This window comes from Marmota flaviventris, chromosome 12 (genome assembly GCF_047511675.1).
Source record: "Marmota flaviventris isolate mMarFla1 chromosome 12, mMarFla1.hap1, whole genome shotgun sequence".
Taxonomy (NCBI): Eukaryota; Metazoa; Chordata; class Mammalia; order Rodentia; family Sciuridae; genus Marmota; species Marmota flaviventris.
Window position 1 is genome coordinate 56,246,898 of NC_092509.1, and position 22,500 is coordinate 56,269,397.

The window sequence follows — 22,500 nt, forward strand, 5'->3', positions numbered from 1 at the left end:
TTGTGCCTGATTGTTTCATTAAACCAAATGTCCTCAAGATATCTTATTTTCTCTTGTATTAGGTGAGTTGAGCTCTTCTGTTGTTTGTTATATCTATGATGTTTGTGTATTTTTTAAAAGTTTTTGTTATGTGTTTTTTTCTTGGTTCATTATCGTGTTGCACTTTATTTTTTATATTTATTTACTTTTAAAGAGAAATATATTAAGTATATATTAATATATTCTCACCGCCAACTTCTTCTCCTTCACAGAAGAAGCAGAATCCGGAAATGATCTCTTTCTAGCCACAAACCCAGTCCCTCCTCCTACAAAAGGTCAGGTGCTTCCTGTGCCTTTGATCTCAATGTCCTCACTTTTTAAAGAAACCACTGAAATCTGCTATGAAAAAATTTTTCTCTGTCCTTCTTTCCTCTTTCATTTAATTTGAACAAATGCTCAATATTTTTTATTAAAAAATTCATTTCATTTTATTAAAAAAGATCTCTTTTATCAGTATCTCCCCACTCACAGTCCTACTTATTGACAAGCTCATCATGTTCATGTCTAGGTTTGCTGTACCTTACATTTATTCCTCGACTACTTCCATTCTCAATTTCATACTGGATGCTGTCTCTTCTTTTGGGGGTAACCAATAAGTCCACAGTATCCAAACAGTAGTTTTAATCTCATCTCTTCTGGTTTCCATTGAACCAGTGCAGCCATCCCTTTACAGTTTATTTGTTGTACCTTGTCTTATCCCAAACCACTAAACTTTGAATATGCCACCACTTTACCTTGTACTTGCTTTCACTTTTGCACTTTTCACACTTTTCTTTCTTTAGCATTGAACATTTGCAAACAGGCAGCTTTGAACTATATTGTCCACAGAAATTTTTATCTCCCTCCAAAATATTAAAATTAGTCGGCCTCACAATTAACAAATCAGAAGATTAAAGTATAGCCATTACTTCAAACAAGAGAGTGACAGTGATGCTCTTTCAGGTCTGCAACAGATCTGTGTGATACAGACACTGTCATCATGCTTGCAGGACTGGCTAATTTCAGATCATATAATTTGCATGACCCCAGTAATTTTCTGACCAAAAAGAATTACTTGGGAAGCATAAAATATAAAAATAGCAATGGCCATTCATTTTTTAACCATGTTCCTTTAACAATATTTTAACAGGTAGATAGTTGACTAACGTAAAAACAATTTGACTATTAACCCTATAGCAAATATCACAATTAATTTTTTATTGGTACATTATAGTTATACACAACATGATGATTCATTTTGATGTAATTACACAAGCCTAGAATATAATTTGCTCCATTCAGTCCCTAGTACTTTCCCTTTCCCTTTTCTCCTTCCTCCTCTGGTTCCTTTTTTCCTACTCTACTGGTCTTCCTTCTATTTATCTATAGTTTTAAAAATTATTTCTTTATTCATATGCACAAAGGTGAAATGCACTTTGGTATATTCATATATGCACCTAAGAGAGTTTGGTCAATTTCATTCCACCATTCCTCACATTTCCTGTTCCTCCTTCTTCCATTTCAATACTCTTCCTCTAGTTCACTGATCTCTCTTCTATTTTCATCCCTCCTCACCCTTTTTTCCTTATTTTTTTCTAGCTTCTGCATTATGAGAGAAATCATTTGTTTTAGTTTATTTGCTACTGCAACTGAAAGACCAGATCACAACAATGGTTTGGGAGGAAAAGTTTATTCAGAGGGCCCATGGTTTCAGCAGTCTGAGTCCACAAAAGGCTGCCTCCATTCCTTGGGGCTCAAAGAGAGGCAAAACATCATGGCAGAAGAGTGTGGCACAGAAAAGTCGTTCACATGATGATCTGGAAGCAGAAAGAGACTCCATTCATCAGATACAAAATATATAATCCAAAGACAAGCCTCCCCCAATGACCCACCTCCTCCAGACATAGCCTATCTGCCTTCAGCCATCAATCTTTATATCATCAGGGGATTAATTCACTGATTGAGTCAAGACTTTCATAACCCACCTGCAGAACCCCACCTTCCCCACAGGTAGGGAAGAATATAGTTGCTTAGATTGCATTGAGGAGTGAAGAGAGAGGAAGGGGTATAGTGGGTAGAATGGATAGTAGAATGAATCAGACATTATCATCCAAAGTACATATACAAATACATGACTGGTGTAATGCTATTTCTTGCACAACCAGAAGCATGAGGGATCATCCTACATTTACGTATGATATGTCAAAATGCCTTCTATTGTCATGTAGAATTAGAACAAATTTTTTAAAAGTAGATTAAAAAACATATCAATTTGCAGAAAAAAATATGACTACAATATCTGCCCATAAATGGATCCACCTGGAGACAATCATGATAACTGAAGCTAAGCCAGTTTACAAAAAACAAAGGACAAATATTTTATCTGATATGTGGAAGCTAACCCACAACAGGAGGATGATGGAAATAGAAGTGCAGTAGATTAGACAATAGGAATGAAGGGAAAGGAGGGGGCATAAACAAAAGAAAGACAGTGGAAAGACTCTGATGAAGCTTTCCCATGTATATATGTGTAAACAAAACAGTGAATCCCACCACCATGTACATCCTAAGAATGCAACTCTAAATAGATAAGGTCTAATTATACAAATATGGACTGTATCAAAATGAATTTTATGGGCCAGGGTTGTGGCTCAGAGGCAGAGCACTTGCCTAGCATGTGTGAGGCACTGGGGTTAACTCTCAGTACCAAATATAAATAAAATAATATAAGGGTTCATTTACTACTTAAAAAATTTAAAAAAACCATATTTTATAACTAAAAATGACCAATAAATAAAATTAATAAAATGAAACATTTCCTAGGTTCCTTTAAACATTTTGATAGCACTGAACTCAACTTCGAATGAATGGAAAGAAAAAGGACTTTTAAGAGTGGGTTTTAGTCTCTCCCACTTTTCTGCCAAATGACGGCACAACTATTGGGACAGACTTTTCTGACTTCTAACCTCCAGAACTGTGGGAAATAATTTTCTATTCTCTATGAATCTCATAATTTTACTGATAGAAATTAAAATTTAAAAATTGCAATATTTATATATTTACATATAATATATAAACATATATATTTATAAATATATAATATATGTTATAATATATAATGGACATGATATATAATAGATATATTTGTAAATATTATATATTTATATATCTATTACATATAATATATTTAAATATGTATTTATATATCTTACATATAACAGTACCTTTGAAACCGGAGTTCGAAGATGAAAATCCATGGCTTCTGCTGGTAGGTAGGATCTGTGCGCACAGGGTGGGGAAGCCTCTGCAGCAGAGAGGAGTCTTAGCTCCTCATGGCGGGCCATTCCATCCAGTGCTGCTGCAGACCCCAGCAGATTCTCAACCATCTCTTCTTCTTTCACAGTCTCTTGGAAGTGGAAGAATCATCTCCAGGAAACAAACCAGGCTGCAACTTCCGTGGAACTCCAGCGGAACTCAAGCAAATATCCAGCGCAACAATCTTCAAGGTCTGGGCAGCTTCTCTTCTCCAAAACAACCTCCAAGGGTTTATATAGCACTTGGTCCAATGCTATTGGTCCAAACTTATGCTAATTAGGACTTGAAAGAAGTACCAATGCTATCGGCCCAAAATTATGCTAATTGGGTAGGACACATACGAATGCCATTGGTCAGTCTTTTGTGAAATATTCATAGTAGATTCATTCATAAAAGCAGCCCCAAATTCCCACACTGGCAATGAATGAATGGGCTGGGAAGCAGCTTAATGGGAAAGTGGCAAAGCCCTTGCCTCCCATTCCCCAAGCTGTGCATTCGATCCCCGTTCTGAAAAGAAAAAGAAAACAAAATTACTGGTAAATTTTTGCTGGCAAAAAGGAAATAAACAAACTTTATAAATACATAAATCCTTATTCATAAACATACCTGCTCTGCATTCTGCAGGATCTGTCAAGTGACCCCTTATCCTTTACCTCTTCAAAACAATTTTCCCCTAAAGTTGAGAGTCATGGACGATGTCTTAGTCATCTCTCTTCTGCATCTATGCCAGAGGTGACGTGGATGTGTGGAATGTAATCTGGCTGAGGATCAAGGTCTCATTTGGGGCCAGCTTGGGAAGCATTGCTAGTGATATCACATAATAGCTACTTGTTAAAATTCAAATGCATGCATGAACAATTGCTATAGAACCAAAAGATGGTATGATTAAAGGTCAAGAAGCAGCAAATAGGGTTGGGGTTGTGACTCAGTGATAGAGCTCTTGTCTCGCACGTGTGAGACATTGGCTTTGATTCTCAGTACCAAATACAAACAAATGAATAAAATAAAGGTCCAGAGACACCTGCCCAAGCTTAGGCCCTTCGCAAATGCACTGGAGCCAGGGCTCACTGTAGCCCAGTTTCATCCCACCAACAGCAAGATTCTCAGGCCAAGCCCAAGAATGCTTCCACTCACTTGCAGACACCTGCCAGAGCTCATATACAGTCCAGATCTTCCCCCACTGACCTGCTCGGGAGGCCAGACACAGAGTAGGCCCATGTCCACCCCTCAACTGGGAGACCTGCACTGAGCTCTGGTCCGGCCCAGGACCACCTGTGCACACCAGCAGACACCCACTGGAGCTCAGGCTCTGCCCAGATCAGCCTCGTGAACCTGCATGGAGCCCGGGAAATGGTAGGTCCAGGTCCATGCCAACGCTGGCCAACCCTCACCAGAGCTGAGACTCAGACCAGGCCTGCCTCTGCCCACCAGCAGACCACTTCAGGAGCTCTGATCCAGTCCAGAGCCACCCTAAGGACCTGAGCCGGAGAAGGGGCCCAGGGTAGCCCGAGTCCATCCACTCACCCTGAGACTGTCCCCAGAGCTCAGGTTCTGCCCAGGACTGACTCCACCCTCCAGCAGCACCCTCCAGAGCTCAGGTTTGGACCAGGACAGACTGCCTACCAACAGACACTCCCTGGTGGCCAATCCCGGTCCATTTCAGCCTCAATGACCTGAGTGGCAGCTGAATCCCAGAGTAGGCCCTGCTGCTTCCCGCCACCAGCTGACCCCTGCTCTATCTCAGCATTCAACCAGAGAAGCCTTGAAAATGTGCACAGGAGCCTGGGCACAGGGTAGCCCTGGGAACATATGGCCACCACCAGACCCCCACCTGAGTTCAGGCTGAGCCAAGGACCAACTCGGCCCACAATCAGACCCCTGCCAGAGCTCATACATGGTCCAAATTGGCCTCACTGACCTGCACTGGAACCCGGGCAAGGGGAGGTCCAGATCCATCCTGCCACCTGCAGAACCCCACCAGAGCTCCAGCTCTTCCCACATCCAACTCAAAGACCTGGCAGGAGACAAAGCTCAAGTCCAGGATAGCCCAAGTCCATTCAGTCACCAGGAGACTGCCACCAGAGCTAAGGCTCCACCCACGACTGACTCTGCCCACCGGTAGACAGTCCCTGAAGTTCAGTTCCAGCCCAGATAATCCTTGCTGACAGGCACAGGGAGCCTGGCCCAAGGTAGGACTGGGACCAACTGCCACAAGCACCACCTCCACCCACTGGCAGAACCCAGCTCAAGCTCATATGAGGCCCAGAACCATTGTGTTGACCAGCTCAGGAGCTCTGGAAAAGTAGGAGTTGTTCCATCCAGCCACCGACCGCCCCCCACCCCCCCACCCAGTAGATCTCAGGCTCTGACCAGATAAGCCTTGCAGATGTGCATAGGAGCCTGAGCATAGGGTAGCCCTGGAAACATATGGCCACCACCAGTCCTCCACCCGAGCTCAGGCTTGACCCACGACTGACTTCACCAACAGGCAAAAAACACCCTTCAGAGCTCAGAGCTCAGTCCAGCCCAGGTCCACCTCGAACACCTGCACCAGAGCCCAGGCAAGGATAGGCATGTTCCATTCCTCCACTGGCCCACCCCTGCTGGAGCTCAGGCTCAGCCAGGACTGCCTCCACCCACAGGCAGACCCCTGCAGGAGCTCATAAATGGCCCAGATCACCCTGCTGACCTGCACAAGAGCCCGGTCAAGGGGAGGCCAAGCTGCATCAGCCACTTGCAGACCCCGACCAGAGATCCAACTCGACGACTTGGCAGGAGACAGAGCCAGACCCAGGGTAGCCAAATCCATCCAGGCACCAGGAGACTGGCACCCAAGCTCAGGCTCCGCCCATGACTGACTCCGCCCACTATCAGACAGTCACCAAAGTTCAGCCCCAACCAAGATCAGTCTCTGTGACAGGCTCAACAGCCTGGCCCAAGGTATGCCTGGGACCAACTGCCACAAGCAGGCCCCAAGCAGAGTTCATGCCAGACACAGGACCACCTCTGCCCACAGGTAGACCCCTGCTGGAGCTCATCCATGGCCTCGCAGACCTGCAGGGGAGCCCGGGCAAGGAGAGGCCTGGTTCCATCCCGCCACCTGCAGAACCCCACCAGAGCTGCAGCTCTGCCCAGATCCAACTCATATACCTGGCAGGAGACACAGCCTGAGCCCAGGATAGCCCAAGTCCATCCAGTCACCAGGAGTTCAGGCTCCGCCCACAACTGTCACCCGAGCTCTTCAATATGCAATAGAAGTAGAAGAAAATAACTTCAGTAGATAGTATTGAACATAGATTTAAAGGGTGGTCGTTATATAGTTGAAAAATAAACATGCCAGTTTATTGTTCATCTAAAATCTATTTTTCTGAAGTGTACTGACCTGAATTTAGGAAGCATTCATAAGCTTCATAAAAATTAATTAAACATAAATATTAAATTATGTGCTCAGTAAATATTAGGATCCTCATAGTTTTGATATTTTAGTAATAAAAGTACACTGATGATTTCCTTTAAAAACAAATAGGTGCAAGAGAGATCAGGAACTGGTGAAAATAATTTCCGTGATGGGGTATTCATCATTTCTTTTCTCTCCTTTACTTACATATTCAGCTATTTCAATTTTATATGGCATAGAACAATGTCTCATGTGAGGTGTGTATATAAGTATATATGTATTTACTTATTTATTCTGGTACTGGGGATTGAACCAGGGGCACTCTACAACTGAGAACAGGTCGCACTAAGTGGCTTAGGCTGGCCCTGAACTTTTGATCCTCCAGACTCAGCCTCTCCAGAGCAGCTGGGATTGCAGGATTATATATGTATGCCACCACATCCAGCTGAAATGAGCCTTTTATTATTATTATTATTATTATTATTATTATTATTATTATTATTACTGAAGATTGAACCCAGGGGCACTTTACCACTGAGCTCCATCCCTGGCCCTTTTGCTTTTTAATTTTGAGACAGAGTTTCATTAATTTGCTTAGGGCCTCATTAAATTGCTGAGGCTGGCCTCACACTTGTGGTCCTCCTATCTCAGCCCCAAGTCACTGAGATTACAGGCTTGGCCCCACTGTACCCAGTGAAATGAGACTTTTTAATGATCATTACACTAAAATGTCTTGCATTCTGAAGTATATTGCATATGAATATTGAGTTTTGAAAATATTCAACCTAATTTTCTATCCCTCCAGGGCTGGAGAGTGAGCCCAGGTCCTCCAGCACACTAGGCATGTGCCTTACCACTGAGCTGTGTCTCCAGCTCTCAACTTCAGTTTTCTATGTATCATTATTTACACTATAGGTCTTTCCTAAAATACAGGTCCCAGAACTATTTATCATTGAGAAATTCCTTGTTCACACCTTTCACAATGTTTGACTTCACACTTCACGAGATAGTCATTTTGCTTACTATATTCAAACCAGTGTTGATAATAGTTCAGTTATTGCCCACTTCATTTTGCTATGAATCAAAAATAGTGGAAATCATATAAAGTATTTACAGTCCTCAAGTATATTTTTTTCTAAAATAACTTGTGAAAAATCAGAGATGCTACTCATTCTTTAATCTTGTATTTGTTGTGTTATTATCCAATTAGGTTTGGTGGGAGAATGTCTCCACACTTGAGTCCTCAAGGTTGTGAACTGCAATTAGGTTAGTGCTCACACTACTTGAAAGTCTAGAGTGGAGGAAACTAAAGTAACACAGCCAAGTCTCAGCCCAGGGCAGCGACTGAGCCATCAACTTCAGAGTCCTGGGACTCAAGCTCTTTGCAACCCATGAGGCTTCTGTTCACAGGGTTTGTCCTGCCACACAGGGAAACCAAGTTCTTTGAAGATGTTCCAGTCCTGGGCTGCTAAGTCAGTGGGTCCTTGTTTCTTCTCCCCCTTCCTTTTTTTTTTTTTTTTTTTTTGGTGGTGGGGGCTTCCAGGGATTAAACTCAGAGACACTCAGCCACTGAGCCACATCCCCAGCTCTATTTTATATTTTATTCATAGACAGGGTCTCTCTGAGTTGCTTAGTGCCTCACTGTTGAGGCTGGCATGAACTTGTGATCCTCAGCCTCCTGCGATACTGGGATTACAGGTGTACACCACCCGGCCACTCTTCCATTTTCTTGCTTAAATGAACTCTGCAAAATTTAACTGGTTTAAGGGTTTTCCTTTAACCATCAAGTATGGCACGGAAACTAAAAGTTTATTGTCATGTAGTTATAAGTCGGTGATATTTATGTATAGGACCTATTCACATATAAATTTTAAGATAAAATGGTATTTCATTCTAATACATGTGAAACATATTATGCTTTTTCAGATTTTGCCTATAAAACTCTTAATAAAATTTGAGCATAAATGAAAGTAAACGTATAATCTAGCCAGCAACTAGCACTGGCTTCATTAAAGAAGGTTCGAACTCTGAGCAAAATGCTAGGGAGTTTTAAATTAAAGAGGCAACACTCTAATTACCTTTAAAACCAGCTCCAGGATGGCTTCTCCTAGCTCCAACCTCCAGCCACCTAATGCAGTAGCAAGGTTTACTGAAGAGGCTAGCACATGCCAGAGAACACACCAGGGAGTGGACTTTTATTGGGGAACAAAAAATTCTGAGGAAAATTCCATCCAATGAAGGTTAAGGGGGGCAGCATCCCAAGATCAGGACAAGATTGGGTCTTTGGGGCAGTGTCCAGATACGCCTCTGCAAGGACAAGCCCTAGGACCTGGAGAAGGGTGGGGAAAGCTCTGACACAGCTGTGTCTGAGTGCCTCTCACCCAACCAGGGAGGCAACTCAAATCACGTGCGACAACGGCCTCCCACAATATAATGTTTGGCATATATACATATATGCAAAATAAGCTTCAGGGAAATAAAAATTGGCATGCAATCTAATTCACATATCTAAGATAGAAATCACACTATGTGTTGTGACAAATTTTGAGGAGAAAAATGACCAGAACGTAATTAAATACATTAAAACAATGTTCTCAAGGTTTTTGAGTTTTCAAGTCCCTTTTCCTCATTTTGGCACAGAGAGAACAGCATTTCTGCCAAGGAACTGGTAGAAATGAAGCAGAGTTCAGTGCACAAAGTTGGAGGCATGGTCTCCTCCCAGAGACCAGCAGGTGTAGGGTACAGAGGGAGTCGGCCCTCTTGTAGCTCCAGGGTGTACTCTGAGCACCATCCTAGGAATGAGGATCCCCTCTGGATCTTCAGGAGGTTCATATGGGAAGTCAGACTCCAGGGGCTCAGTTCATTGGCTGTCCCCTCCTCCCTGTCCCAGCCCAGACCCCTGTCCCTGCCATAAAGGAATCACATCAGAAAACCCAATACAGTCCTCTCACCAGAGGAAATGAGGTCCAGGGGTCAGGGATCAGACCCATACATCCAATAACTGTTTGCTCCATGATGGATTCGGATAAAATATGCTGCTATGTCCCCCCACCCATGGCATCGTGGGAAGGGTCCCATGTGACAGCCCCCTGGAGTTATGCACTTGAGGAGGCTAGGCAGTCCATTTTGATTTCAGTGGGCCTGGGTCCTCAGACAGTATAGATGGACATGTGCTTGGTCAGAGTAGGCAACTAGGGTGCCAGAGGGCAGAGGTGCTGATATGTCATGTGGACACAGGGGGTGGGTGTGAGGACTAATTGAGTTGTGTCCCACCCAGGGCCTGAGGTCCAGAGACATCCCCACTTCTGGAAGCACAGGCTGCACCTGGAGCTGCAGGGTGAGCACTATACAGTGAGCTGGGAAAGGTGGAGAGAGAGTGATGAGACAGAAGTGGGCCAGAAGCACTGGACCAAGGTCTCACCTTTTCCCTGTCTCCTGGAGCTCCCTTGGCTTGCCTGACTGGGGACAAAATGGCTCTGCCTTAGGAGAGTGGACATAGAATCCACTTGTCATGGCTTGAGGGATGTCAAACACCCTCACAAGTCTACCTACTGCTTGTTGACCCCATCAGGTGGCCAGGCTCTGTCCTCCTGATTGTCCAGTTCCCACCTTCAGCAGGGATATGTCTTCACCTGCAGCGCCCCAGAATGGTGGGCCAGCTCAGACTCAGCCATCAGAACCTTGTCCCACAGGCCTAGGGTGGGATCCCTGCACCTGGAGGTCCCAGCCCTGGCTCTCAATTTTGTGCCTGGCAAGCAGCCATCTCTAAAACCTTCCTCCTGGGACAGTGGGTTCATGACCCTCTGTAGCAGGGCACTGAGGCAGCTGAGCTACCTGTGTACCACAGGCTTAGTGAGTGCCTGCTCCTGCATCTCAAGCAGTAGGTGAAAGGCCACATTGCATACAGCTGCGTGCGTGCCCACACATATGTGCCTGGAACTCAGACCTGTCCTTCTTCCCCTGGGGAATTGGGTCTCAGAACTGGAGGATTCAGCATGCAACTCCATGAAGTTGCCCTGACATCCCTGCCCTCACGTTGACCATCCCTGCAAGCCCTGGGGGCCCTAAGCTCCACAAAGAGGACCACACTGGCCCCCCTGTCCTGGCCCTCAAGCCCTGGCCTCACTGCAGCGTGAGGGCACCCTGGGGGCGAGGCCTAGGGCAATAAGGTCCACCTTCACACATTGTGGCAAGCCCTCGGCAGCCCCACCCCCTCGCGGTTTAGCTCTCCTGGGCTCAGATGCTCACAAGCTCTACTTGTGGATGATCCACATGCTCCAGTGGGATGGTGGTTGATGTGTATTGTGGCCAAGGGCCCACGGCCAACTGCCCAGCGCGCGGCGGCCCTAAACTTGCTGAACAGGGACTTGGAGCTCCTTCCGGCTTGGACACGGTATAATCCTGATCTGAGGTTCCCAGTTCAGAAGCTGGGCCCCATGTTAGGTATCCATTGTCCGCCCTGCATTCCTATTGACCACCTTGTCTGCGGTGTAGCCGTGCAGCCCTCATCTCCATTCCTTTGGGGACATTTGGGAACTCGGCGCTGGACTGCCATGGCCATGCTGCAGGACATGGTAGCTGCAGAGGCTTCAGAATCCCCACACTGAACTCCAGGTAGGAAAGGTGCCCAGGTGGGCAAGGTGGGGTGAAGTTGGCACTGGAGGTCAGGCCTGGGGAACCAGGAAGGGTGCTGTGTGACTAGCTGGCCCCCACCCATTGTGGTCAGAGCTGGTGCAGAGGTGAAGGGCATATGGAGAAGTAGGGCCACCTCTCCAGTGCAACCCAGCACAGGGCAGAACCTCTACGGCCCCAGGCATCCCTAGCCAAGTCACCAAGGGAGTGACAGGTGGGCTGAGCCCAGGGCAGCTTGAACAGTACCTATTCATGGAATCTGGTTAAAGTCTCTGGTTACTTGGTCATGTCATCTGTCCAGTGTTTCACACTATACCTGGTCAGAAATATGTTGCTAATGCCTGTTTAATGTAACTGGTCATGGTTATCTAATTACTGTCTCTGTTTACTGTATCTGGTCACCGCAATTGTCTAAGTGGTTACTCTACCTGGTCACAGTATCTGGGTAATGTCTCTTATTGTAATAGATCCCGGTATGTAGGCATTATCTTTGTTTACTGTACCTGGTCGTGATACCTGGCTAATGTCTCTGGTTACTATATCTGATCATAGTATCTGGATGTTGTTCCCTTTACATGAACACAGTATCAAATGTCTCTTGTTAGTGAATCTGATCACAATATGTGGCCAATGCCAATTGGAACAATATCTGGTCATCTCTCTGGGTATTGTCTCTAGTACTCTATTTGGTCATGACATCTGGCTGGTGTCTCAGTTTGCTGTACCTGGTCAGGTATCTGCATAAAAGACTCTGGTTATAGTATCTAGTCACAGTATATGGGTAATATTTTGTTTATTTTATTTGTCTCTCAGCTTATTGTACCTTGTCCCAGTGTCTAAATATTGTTTCTGTTTACTGTATGTGGCCACAGTGTCTGGCTTTGTAATTGGTCATAGTATTTGACTAAACCTCTCTGGTTACCTAGCATTCCTTGTCGTGGTATCTGTGTATTGTCTCTGTTTACTGTGTCTGGTCAGAGTACCTGGCTGTTTCTGGTTATTATACCTGGACCCTACGTGGCTAAGGTCTATGGTTATTGTCCTAGGTCATGGTATGTGACTCATGACTGTGGTTACTGTACCTGGTCAGGTATCAGGGTCTCTGTTTGATGTACCTGTCATGGGATCTGGCCAATGTCTCAGATTTCTGTACCTCTTGACCATACTTGGGTATTGTCTCAGTTTACTGTACCTGGTCACAATATCTGGTTTAATTCTCTGGTTATTGTATCTTGTCATAGTAGTTGATAAAGTGTCTGATTTCTCTGGTCACAGTATCTGGGTAATGAGTCTTTTTACTGTGTCTGGTCTTGGTATCTGGCCAAAGTCCTGGTTACTGTACTGTGTCATGGTATCTTGGTATTATCTTGTTGTGTGTACTCTACTTAGCCTTGGTATCTGGTTAATGTCTCTGGTTACTGGCCACAGTATCTGGCTAATGTCTGTGGCTCATGAACCCGGCCAGAGTAAGTGTATAATTTCTCTGGTTTATGTACTTGGTCATCGAATCGGGCTAAATAGTCTCTGGTTATCATACTTCTCACAGGAGTTGCTCATGGCTCTGGTTTCTGTGCTTGTTGCTATATCTGGCTAATGTCTCTGGTTCCTGTACCTGGTCATCTTATGTGTTACTGTACCTAGTCATGGTATTTGCCTAATGACTCTGCTTATTGTAACTGGTCACAATATCTGCTTTGTTTTTTCTTTCTCCTTCTATTTATTGAACCTGGTCATGGTTTTGGACTTATATTTCTTGTTATTGAACCTGGTTATGGTAACTAGCTAATTTTTCTGGTTTCCGTACCTCGTCATGGTAAGTGTTTAATTTCTCTAGTTATAGTATCTGGCCACTGTATCTAACTAATGTCTCTGGTTATTATAACTGATCACAATGTCTGGGAAATGTCTCTTGATTACTGTACCCAAGTCATAGTATTTGAATATTTTCTCTGGTTACTGTAGATGGTCACATTGTCTGGCTTATATCTCCTGTTCTTCTACCCAGTCATGGATCTGGGTAATGTGTCTAGTTAGTGTATCTTGTCAAAGTATATGATTAATGTCTGGTGACTGTGTCTGATCACAGTAACTGGACATTTTTCTCTATGCTGTACTTATTCAAGATGTCTGACCCATTTCTCCGCATACTATACCTGGTCATGGTATCTGGCCAATATCTCTGGTGACAGTAGCTGTACACTGTATCTGGGTAATGTCTGTGTTTTCTGTGACTGGTCAAAGTTCTAGCTAATGTTTCTGGTTAATGCCTCTGCTTTTTGTAACAGGTTGAAGTATGATGTATTGTCTCTACTTACTGTTCCTACTGACAGAATCTGTTTACTGTACCCAGTAACAGTTTCTGTCTCTGGTTACTATGTCTGGTCACCATACCTTGCTAATGTTTCAGATTACTATATCTGGTCATATTATCTGGCTAATGTCTCTGTAGGCTGGACCTTTTCATGGTATCTGGCTAATGACACTGGTTACTCTACTTGGATACAGTCTGGGTAATGACTATTTATTTTACTGGTTCTCCATGTCTTCCTAAAATCTCAGCTACTGAATATGGTTGCAGTATCTTGCTAATGTCTCTAGATAATCTATTATCTATTCATGGCATCTTATTAATATTTCTGCTTATTGTAGCTCCACATGTAATCTAGTTATCATCACTAGTTACTGTACCTGGACATGGTATCTGGACAATGCCTCTTATTATTGTAACAGGTTGAGGTATGAAGTATTGTCTTTTCTTACTATTCCTGGCCACAGAATCTCCGTTTAATTTAGAGCATCAGGTTGTTGTGTCTATTTAGTGCACCTGTATCTGGTATTAGAGTGATGTCTCTGTTTACTGTATCAGGGCAAAATATTAGGCTTATGTCTTTGGTTATTGTGCTGGGACATGGTATCTGATATTATCTCTGGTTACTCAACTTGGTCATGGTATCTGGCTGATATGTCTGGTTACAATACCTGGACAAGATATCTGGCTAATGTCTCTGGATGCTGTACCTGGGCATGGTATCTGGATATTGTCTCTGTTTAGTGTACCTAGGCAAGGTGTCTCCATATTTTTTCTGTCATGGTATTTGAATCTGTTTAATGTCTCTAGTTGCTATGCTTGGTCATGGTATCTAGGTAATGTCTCTGATTATTGTATCTTGTCACAGTATATGGCTAATGACTCATCATGGTATTGTTTTGTGTACTATACGTGACCAAAATGTCTGGATTCTGTTTCTGTATATTGTACCTGGTCACTATACCTAGCTAATGACTCTGGTTACTGTATCTAGTCATGGTATTTGGTTAATGTCTATGGTTATTGTCCCTGGTCACAATCTCTGGTTAATGCCTTTGATTCTTGTAACTCATTGAGGTATGAGGTATTGTCTCTGCTTACTGTTCCTAACCGCAAAATCTGGCTAAGGTCTCTGTTTACTATACCTAGTCATAGAGTTAGGATATTGTCTCTGTTTACCATAACTGGTCATGGTATCTGGCTAATGTCTCTGATTATTGTATCTGGTCCCAGTATTGGATTCATAGCTCTGCTTACTCTATCCAGTCAAATATTTGGGTATTATTGCTTGTACCTTGTACCTTGCCACAGTGTCTGGAAAATGTCTCTGCTTACTGTACTGGGTCACAGTATCTGAATATGGTCTCTGTTTACTGTAACTGGTCACAGTACCTGGCTGATGTCTATAGTTACTGAATGCCATCAGGGTATCTGGCTAATGTTTCCTGTTGCTATTCCTTATCACAGTATCCGGCTTCTGTGTCTAATTGCCATACTAATGCATGTGGTCATTGTATCTGCTATTGTCTGTCATTCCCAAACCTGATCACTAAATTTGCATATTACCTCTGGTTATAGTGACTGGTTTCCATATCAGGCTAATGTCTCTCTTAACTGTATCTAGGCACAGTATCTGAGCATTACCTACCTGGTCACTAAATCAGGCCTGGTTACTATATCTATTTATAGCATCTAGCTATTGTCTTGTTTTGTTTACCTGGTCACAGTAGTAGGCTAATATCTCTGTTGATTGTATTCAGGCATAGTATCTGGACATTGTTTCTCCCTGGTCATTGTATCAGGCCTGGATATGGGATCTGTTCACTACATCTGGCTATGTCTCTGGTTACTTGAACTGGTTATAGTAGGAGGCTAATGTGTGCCGAGATTGTATCTGGTTACTATCTCTGGGTTTCATCTCTATATACTGTTCTTGGTAATGGTATGTGACAAATGTCTCTGGGTATAGCACCTGGTCATGTTATCTGGCTGTTTCTGTTTAATATTCATGGTCAGGTTATCTGACTAATACCTTTGGTTACTGTACCTGGTCATACAGTCTGGATAATGTCCGATTTTGGTACCTCTCCATGGTTTATGGTTATTATCTGTGGTTCCTGCACCCAGTTACAGTAACAGGCTTTGGACTATAGTGGATGTATCTGGATAAATATCAGGCAATTTTCTCTGAATGGTGTACTTATTCGTGGTATGTGACTCATGTCTCTAATTTCTATATCTGGTCACAGTATCTGGATATTGTCACTGGTTACTGAACTTGGTATCTAGCTAAAGTCTTTGGATACTGTGCCTACTCATGGTATCTTGTATTTTCTCTACATACTATACCTGATTATGGTACCTGGTTAATGTATCTCGTTACTGTAGTTGGTCACAGTATCTGCATAATGATTCTGTTAAGTGTACCTAGTCTCAGTATCTTGCTAATGTCTCTGGTTACCATACCTGGCCACAGTAATTGCCCAATTTCTCTGTTTACTGTACCTAGTCACAGTATCTGACTATGCTTCTCCTTTCTGTAATACGTCACAGTAGCATAGTCTCTGCTTACTGTTCCTGGTCAAGTATCTGGCTAAGGTCTCTGTTCACTGTACATTGTCACAGCATTGGGTTATTATATCTGTTTACTATATCTGGTCCCTGTGTTAGAGTATCATTTCTGTTTACTTCATCTGGTCACAGAACCTAGCTAATGTCTCCTAAGTCTGTGACATTATTTGATTAATGTCTGATTATAGTAACTACTCACAATACTTGGATAATGTCCAGTTGTTGGATCAGGTCATACTGCCTAACATCTGTGATTACTATACCTGATATTGGACCCTGGATTTTGTCTCTGATCACTTTACATATCTGATTTTCTTCTCTGGTTACGATTTCTGGTCATAGTACATACTTGTTTGTGGTTGCTATGCCTAATCATGGTATCTGGCTGACATCTCTGGTTACTCTATCTGCTGTATATCTGGTGTGATGGTTATTCTGAATTTCCAACTTGATGGAATTAAGAGATGCCTAGTATTAAAAGCTTCTGGGTGTCTCAGTGAGGTTGTTTCTAGGAATGATTGGCATATGGGACAGCAAGCTAAGGTGGATACCCATTGTAAGAGTGGGGATTCAATAGGTTGGGGTCTTGGATGGAATAAAAGTTGGAAGAACAAGGAAGCAGCAGCAGAAACAAGCTCAATTCTTCTTGAATGGGTTCTTGACTACTGCTGTGATCACCTGAGGACATCAGAATCTACTTCCTTCATTCTTCCAAAGCAGACCCTGACCAGCAACTCTCCAGGGGGTTTCCAGGCCTTTGGTCCAGGACAGGGGTGGTATCATGGTTCCTTTTATTCTGAGACTCCAGTTTCATGGGCTGAGAAGCTACTGATCTCTCCAGCTCTCCAGTCTGCAAATGGCCACTGTAGGACTATCCAGTTTCTGGTTGTATAAGACAATCTAACACATCCCCTTTTTAAAACCATACCTATTTATATCCTGTTGGTTCTGTTCCTCTAGAGAAACCTCACTAATACTCTTTCATTACTGGTCGCAGTATCTGTGTAATGTCTCTGTTTAGTGTACCTGGTCATGGTATCTGGATAATGTCTTTGGATAGTGTATCAGGTCACAGTATCTGGGTATTGTCTGTGTTTTCTGTACCTGATCACAATTTCTCTGTATGTTTCTGATAATTATACAAAGTCACAGTAGAGGACAACATCTCTGGTTACTGTACCATGTCATAGTATCTGAGTATTATTTCTGTTTATTGTCTATAATTATTTGGCCCTATTGGTTTGGGCCTCTGGCAAGATAGAACATGATGACAGAAAGCATGTAGTGGAGCAATGTTGATTACCTTATCGTGGCCAGGAAGCAAAGATTAGGAGGGAGGGAGAAGAGGAGCCTGGGATAAATGACAAAATGTACCCTCAAGGACATTCCCCCAATGATCTATATCCTCCAACCTTGAGCAAATTCTCAAGTTCTTACCTCCAAATAACCCCTTGAGTTATGGATCCCCTAGCATTCTTATAATCTGTTTGTGAGATCAGAGGCCTTTATGATCCTGTCTTCTGCTCAAGGCCTAATCTCTGAGCTCTCCTGCATTGGGGACCAAGTCTTTAACACATGGGCTTAATGAGGACATGTAAGATCCAAAACATAATATTCTGCCCACAGTTCCCAGAACTGTTGTCTGTGAGACAATGTGAATTGCATTTCGTTAATCTCCAAGAGTTCCTGTAGTCAATAGTTCCAATATGGCTCAAACATCTAAGTTCAGAGTCTTCTCTCAAGACTCAGGATAAATATTTGATGTGAGCCACTGTAAAAAATCAAACCAACAGTTGCACGTTCCCAAGACACACACACAGGATAAATGTCCCCATTACCAAAGGAAGGAGTAGGAAAATGACAAAGAGGAATAGTTCAAAGCAAGACCAGATCCTCCCAGGGTAAACATCAATTCCTGTAGGTCCATATTCAACATCTATGTCACAGGGTGGTATGATGTGAGCACCAAAAGGCTTGTGCAAAAACTCAACTGAAAGTGGACCAAGGACCTAAGCAATGGACCAGAGACCCTGCCATAACTAGAAGAAAAAGTTGGCCCAACTCTGTATCATCTTGGCTTTAGGAGTCAAGAAGACTCCTGGAGTGTAAGAAGTAAAACCAAGAATCAATACTTGGGATGATAGCAAACTAAAAAGCTTCTTCACAACATAGGAAACAAGAGTGTAAAGAGATAGCCTACAGAAGGGGACATCTTTACCACCAGCACCTCAGATAGAGCATTACTCTCCAGTATATATAAAGAACTCAAAAAAACTTTAACACCAACAGAACAAAACAAAAACAATCCAGAAAACAACCCACACAAATAACTCAATCATTAAATGGGAAAAGGAACTGAAAAGGTACTTCACAGAAGAAGAAATTCTATTGTTCAAAAACTGGTTAAAAAAAATGTCCAACATCCCTAGCAATTAGAGCAATGTAAATTAAAACTAACTCAGATTTTATCTCACTCTAGTTAGGCAATTATGAAAAATTCAAATAACAACAAATATTGGCAAGGATATAGGGAAAAGTTTCACTAAATACATTGCTGGTGGGACTACAAATTGATGCAACAACTCTGTATGGAGATTCCTTAGAAAACTTGGAATGGAACCACCATTTGACACAGCGATCCCACACCTTGGTTTATACCCAAAGGACTTAAAATCAGCCTACTACACTGATACAGCCACATCAATGTTTAGAGCAGCTCAGTTCACAAAAACTAAGCTATGGAACAAACCTAAGTGCCCTTCAACAGATGTATGGATAAAGAAACTGTGGCATATATACACAATGGACTATTATTCAGCCTTAAGGAAGAAATTATGGCATTTTCTGGTACACTCGGGGAGCAGGCACACTCTAGATAGCTCCCCAATATCACATGTGCCCAATATCACTTGTGCCCATGCATTCACACACACACACACACACACACACACACACACACACACAGGCACACGCAGACACAATTATGAAGCCTGGTAAGATGGTGCTCACTTGAAATGCCTTCAAATGTTGAGACTGAGGACTTGGGAGCACCATTTTGAAGTTCATCTGGGGAACAGTGTAGAGCTAAGGGGTCAAGTTCTTGTGTGGTATATTAGTCTCCGGTGTCCACAACTAGAGGGATAAAAAAAAAAAATGTAAGGAAGATAGAAAAAAAAGGAAGGTGGTAGTAGGAAAGCTGGGGGAAGGAGGAGGTAGAGTTGAGTTTACTCCTTCTTCCTCTCCACCTCTTGAGGACAAAGCTAGGAAGCTAAGTGAGGGAGAAGGAAGCTAGTTCTGTGCACACACCAAATCTCCTGGCCACCTGACCTTGGATTCATCAGACCCCGGGAAACCCAGAAGTTGAACCCATGGATTTATTGTGATGAGCTAGCCTAAGATGGCGAGGGGCAGGAGTGTGACAGGGCAAGGCCTCTGGGCACATCTGTGTTTCTCTGTCCCAAGGCAGGACCCATTGGTGGCCTACAAGTGTGTCCTGGATCGCTTTTAGTTGAAACCACTGCCTTGGGGGTTCCAGGGTTCCCAGAGAGGGAAGCGTCTCAGAAATTCTGGGGGAAATGTGGACCAAGGCTCGTTTGCTCTCAGCCCTGTTGGAGTGAAGAAGCTAGACCCGGGTGTCTTAGGGGACAGGGCATTGTGTGAGGGTGCGGTGATGTGAGTGAAGGGCCACCACATTAGGACACCAACCTCCCTGAGGCGGCAGACAAAGGAGGGTGGAGGTGCTATGGGCCGAAGGCCAAAGGAGCTGTGGGTGTTGGGACCAGACACGCCAGGGCCTTGGAGCCCACTACAGGTTTTGGTAGGTGCGCAAGACACTGTGGGTGGGCAGGACGCATCTGTGAGCTTGTGGACTTTGATCTTCACATCATGACCAGTGCCAAGGTCCTGGGGGCCAGAACCCCCAGGGAGAGGAGCACCATGGGCCAGGCAGGGCGCACAGGGCCATTTGTGGCCGTGACCTCACAAGGGGTGATTGTCAGGGCATTCCGAGGGGCTCTATAAAAGGCAGCGGCGACAGCTGGGCTTCGTCCATTGTGCAGGAAGCTCTTGGTGGTGACCTGTCGGACTCCCAGCTAGTTAGTGCGTTTGGTGGTTGGTGGTTTGGCGGTTCTGGTTTGTGACTTGGTTCTTTGATTTGGGGTGTTGTTGTGTTGTTTTGTTGTTTTAGTCTTGCTTTGTTTGTTGGTTTTGTTTGTTGTGTTGTTTTAAGGTAGCGTCCTCAGGTGGCGCGGCCGCTCCTGATGCCTACAGAGAGTAGTGAGAGTCAGAGTAGGGAGCCCAGGAGCCCCCAGCGGGGCCTGGAGGCCAGCTCATCCTCGGAGGATGCCCTGAGGGGCCAGTATGAGGTGCTGAGGTGCATAGGGCAGGGCAGCTTTGGCACCGTGAGGCTGGCCCGCCACATCCTGACGGGGGCGGAGGTGGCCGTGAAAATCGTGCGCAAGGGCGAGCTGGACCCGGCCTTCCTTCAGGCCGAGGTGGCCATCATGAAGGCCATGGAGCACCCCAGCGTGGTGCAGCTGTTCCAGGTGATGGAGACGGCTGACCGCGTGTACCTGGTGATGGGGTACGCTGGTTGGGGCCAGCTGCTGCAGTACATCCCAGAGGGGGTGGGCCTGCCCGGAGCGGGAGGCGCAGGGACTGTTCCAGCAGATGGCCAGCGCCCTGCACACGTGCCACGCCAAGGGCATCGTGCACAGGGACGTGAAGGCGGAGAACATCCTGCTGGACACGGTGTGCGGCACGATCACCTACTGGGCCCCGGAGATGTTCGTCCAGGGGGCGTACAGCGGGCCCCCAGTGGACGTGTGGAGCCTGGGTGTCGTCCTCTACTTGATGCTGATGGGGCACCTGCCCTTTGAAGGGGACACCTTCGAGGAGCTGAGGGACCAGGTGCTGCACCGCTCCTGGGTCTTACCGGCCCACCTGTCCTTCAACGCTCAGGACCTGGTGGCGGAGATGCTGACCGTGGACACCATGGAGAGGCCCAGCATGGCCGAAGTCGCGACGCACCAGTGGCTGAAATGGGGTCAGTGGCCTTTTGAGATTGCTACCAGGAAGTCCCGCCGCCGCTTCTGCCCAGATCCCTCCACAGTGAAGGTCATGCTTGACCTGGGTTTCGACCTCACTGACACCTGGTCGTCCCTGAAGAGGCGAAAGTTTGACGAAGCCATGGCTACCTATCTCCTGCTCAGGCACCAGCACACGCAGGGGGTGGGCTTCACGGTCCAGAGGAGGTCTGTGCACTCGGGGCTCCAGCCCAGGTCCTCTGCGGGTTCTCTCCCAGCCACCCTGCCCCGCCAGAGGAGCGCCAGCAAGCCCACCTCTCACTCCAGGCGGGTCGTGCCAGCTGTACAGCAGCCGCGTGGGGAGCACCTGCGGCCCGGGCAGAGGGGCAGCAAGGGAGGCAGCCTGCCTGCCCTGGCCCTCCCCAGCCTGCAGGCCCAGAGCCCAGCTGCCCCCGGCAGGGCCCCACAGCAGAACCTTGCCGCCCTGCCTCCTGGCCCTGGGTCTGGAGGCCACAGGTCACAGGTGGAGGGCAGCAGGAGCCCCCAGGGAGTGTCAAGAGGAGAGCAAGCCCTCCCCAGGCAGCAAGCCCAAGGAGGGACAGCGGGCTCCTCTCAGGAAGGCACCAAGGCCTGGCGGAGGGTGGCCAGGAGGATCCTCGCCTGCCTCACACGAATGTGCTGTTGCTGCGTGGCGGCCCCCAGGACAGGGCCCAGGCAGGAAAATGGGGTGGCTCGGACCACAGAAGGGCGGGCACGCAGATTGCGAAACAAAGTGGTTCCTGAGATGGTGGCCAGTTGAGATGGAGGCGCAGCCAAGCAGGTGGGTGGGTGCAGCCTGATGCGGCCCTTGCGCCATCCCTGATGGCCTTCCCCAGGACATAACCCAATGTCCCTGGGTGGGTACCGAGAAGGGGGCGTGATGCGCTCAGGCTCAGGCCAGTCCGTGTCTTTCCCCTCAGCCAGTTGGCAAGGATCTGATCAGCATGGCGCCGGTGCTCCATAGAGGCGTGCCACCTGCAGGCACCTCCTTCCTATGAGTTCCAGTCCAGAGGGCCTGCTGGGGACAGGATGCCTGGAGACAAGTGCTCTACCACCAACCCCCTCCCTGGTCTGCAAGAAAGACTTGGGAATCCTTTTCCTGGGATGCCCCTCCCCCCGCTGTGCTCTCCTCTGTCCCCTGTTTCTGCCATGGCAGACATGGCTGGTTCTTAATAAATTTCTCTTCCTCACAGATC

General features: G+C 45.6%; 1 protein-coding gene across 1 annotated transcript in view; it reads left to right on the forward strand.

The window, feature by feature from the left end:
* The window catches only part of LOC114084082 (complement factor H-like), an 87,814-nt gene that overhangs the window by 4,237 nt on the left and 61,077 nt on the right, over nt 1-22,500 (forward strand). The window contains 1 exon segment of the mRNA XM_071619672.1: nt 3,372-3,524. Within this exon segment, the coding sequence (XP_071475773.1) occupies nt 3,372-3,524 (153 nt within the window).